Source organism: Myotis brandtii, unplaced genomic scaffold, assembly GCF_000412655.1.
Source record: "Myotis brandtii unplaced genomic scaffold, ASM41265v1 scaffold140, whole genome shotgun sequence".
Taxonomy (NCBI): Eukaryota; Metazoa; Chordata; class Mammalia; order Chiroptera; family Vespertilionidae; genus Myotis; species Myotis brandtii.
In genome coordinates, this window is record NW_005355000.1 from 273216 (window position 1) to 275037 (window position 1822).

At 58.5% G+C, this 1822-nt stretch overlaps 1 protein-coding gene across 1 annotated transcript in view; it reads right to left on the minus strand.

The window, feature by feature from the left end:
- ADAMTS9 (ADAM metallopeptidase with thrombospondin type 1 motif, 9) overlaps nucleotides 1–1554 on the minus strand; it is a 164016-nt gene extending 162462 nt beyond the window's left edge. Inside the window, exons 1-2 of the mRNA XM_014535238.1 lie at nucleotides 1536–1554; nucleotides 846–1246 (exon numbers count right to left, since the gene is read on the minus strand). Coding sequence (XP_014390724.1) covers nucleotides 846–1246; nucleotides 1536–1554 — 420 coding nt within the window. The remainder of the gene's footprint in view (nucleotides 1–845; nucleotides 1247–1535) is intronic.
- Between the last annotated feature and the right edge of the window lie 268 nt (nucleotides 1555–1822).

Genomic DNA, 1822 nt, shown 5'->3' on the forward strand with positions numbered 1-1822 from the left:
GTGAGCCTGGGGGATGGGGGGGCAGGATACCAGCTTGGATCCCAGGCTAAGTCTATATACTTTGCTGCGCAGAGAGGTGGCCGCCCCGCCCTCGCGCCCTCCCTCTCTAGGGAAACGTGCGCCGCAGGCTCCCTTTCTGATTCTAGGGAAACTCCAAGGGGTGACAGAAGCCCCAAAAGAACTGACATCTCTGCCTCTCCGGGCTCTCCCGCAATGTCTCTGCTTCTCCGAGCCACCCCACCGCTAGGGTGCAGAGTCGGACTGCGCCGCACCCCACTACCCGTTTCCTCCCCAATTCAGCGTCCGAGGCAGGCGCCGCCTTCTCCCCGCCCCCGAGCGCTGGGCCCACCCTTCCGTTCCGGGACGGGACCTGTTCCCTGTCAATCCGGTTAGCCTCAGGGCTCCTGGCGCGTGAAGAAAGGCCAGGGGAGAACGCGGGGACTCTAGATTACGCACCGCCCTCCGCGATACACAGAGGGAACTCCCCGCACCCAAGCCTGGGGATCCTCTGCCCACACCCCCAACTCAAGACGCACCAATAAGGAGTCGGGCCCTCCCCACACTCAGCGGCTCCTGGGCGGCCGAGTGTAGGAACCAACTTCCAACGCGCAGCTGAGCAGGGTTAGGACCCTAGAAAGCTCCCAAATTCCAGAACCCCGTGGGGGCGGACGCGTGCTCGCCTCTCGAGTGTCAGCGCACACGCTCTGGGCTGGCCACCTCGGCCTCCAGGCGTTCAGCTCACACTCCGGGCCGGAGCAGAGACTCGCGCAGTGAGGGTCTCGGGCTGGAGGGCAATGAAGTCTTCCCGCAGCGGGCGGGGGCAGAGGGGGCGCGCGCCCACTCACCATTCCGGAGCAGAGGCTGATGACCGCCGTGTGCTCGGACTTGGTATTGACGTGGCCTTTGTAGAAACAGTGCTTGAGTTCTGCTTCGTCCTCGGAATAAAACTTTGTCTGGTTCTCCTCGGGCGCCCCGAGGAGGGTGACAGTGAACTGTGGAGCGATAAATCCGGCATGGGCGGTGAGATTAAATAGAAACTGCTGGCCGAAGGCGGAGAGGCGGTAATGCGCCCGGGAGGAGGTAGCGGAGGAAGAGGAGGAGGCGAAGGCAGGCCAGGGGTCAGAGGCAGAGTTAATGCTCCGTCGCCTTCTTTTGAAGTGCACGTTCGTGGGAAAGGGTTCTCCGAGAGCGTTCACTCGGACGGGAGACGCGATTTCGTATTCGCTCAGGGACTCTAATAATTTCACTGCAGAGAGAAGCAGAGACACATAACCAGTGATTTCACTTTTCCGCAAGTTTTAAATTAAAATAAAGGCGAGGGAGGGCTTTGTCCTGAGTGGCTTTCCAGCGGGTTTTCTTTTCCCATTTGAATCAACCCCTTCACCTTCAGTCAGTGGACAAATATTTGCTGAGCACCTACTGTGTGCTAGGAAGAGCCGGGAAATGTGCAAGACACTGAGGATACACCCTTAGGAGCCAGAAACACGAACAAGTCAAAATATATAAAGTAATTTCAGATTCTGACGAATGAATACCCGCAGTAAGATAAAGCATGCTGCTAGCCGTTGCCCCCAGTTACTGAGTTATGGTGCTTTGGGGCACAGAGATTGGGAGGGGAGAAAAGCAGGCTAAAAGCAAAGGGTGTGGGGGTAAGTTCCTTCCCCAGTGTCACTCTCTGGAAATTGGCTGGGAATGACCTAAAGAAGGGAGAGCCTGCAAAGCGGGAAATCATTCTTTCTAGGAAAAGGAAAGAGGCTTCCGCTGCGGGGTGCCCGCTCCCGGGCGCGGAGGATGGGCAGCTGGCGACAGGGGCAGAAGGGTC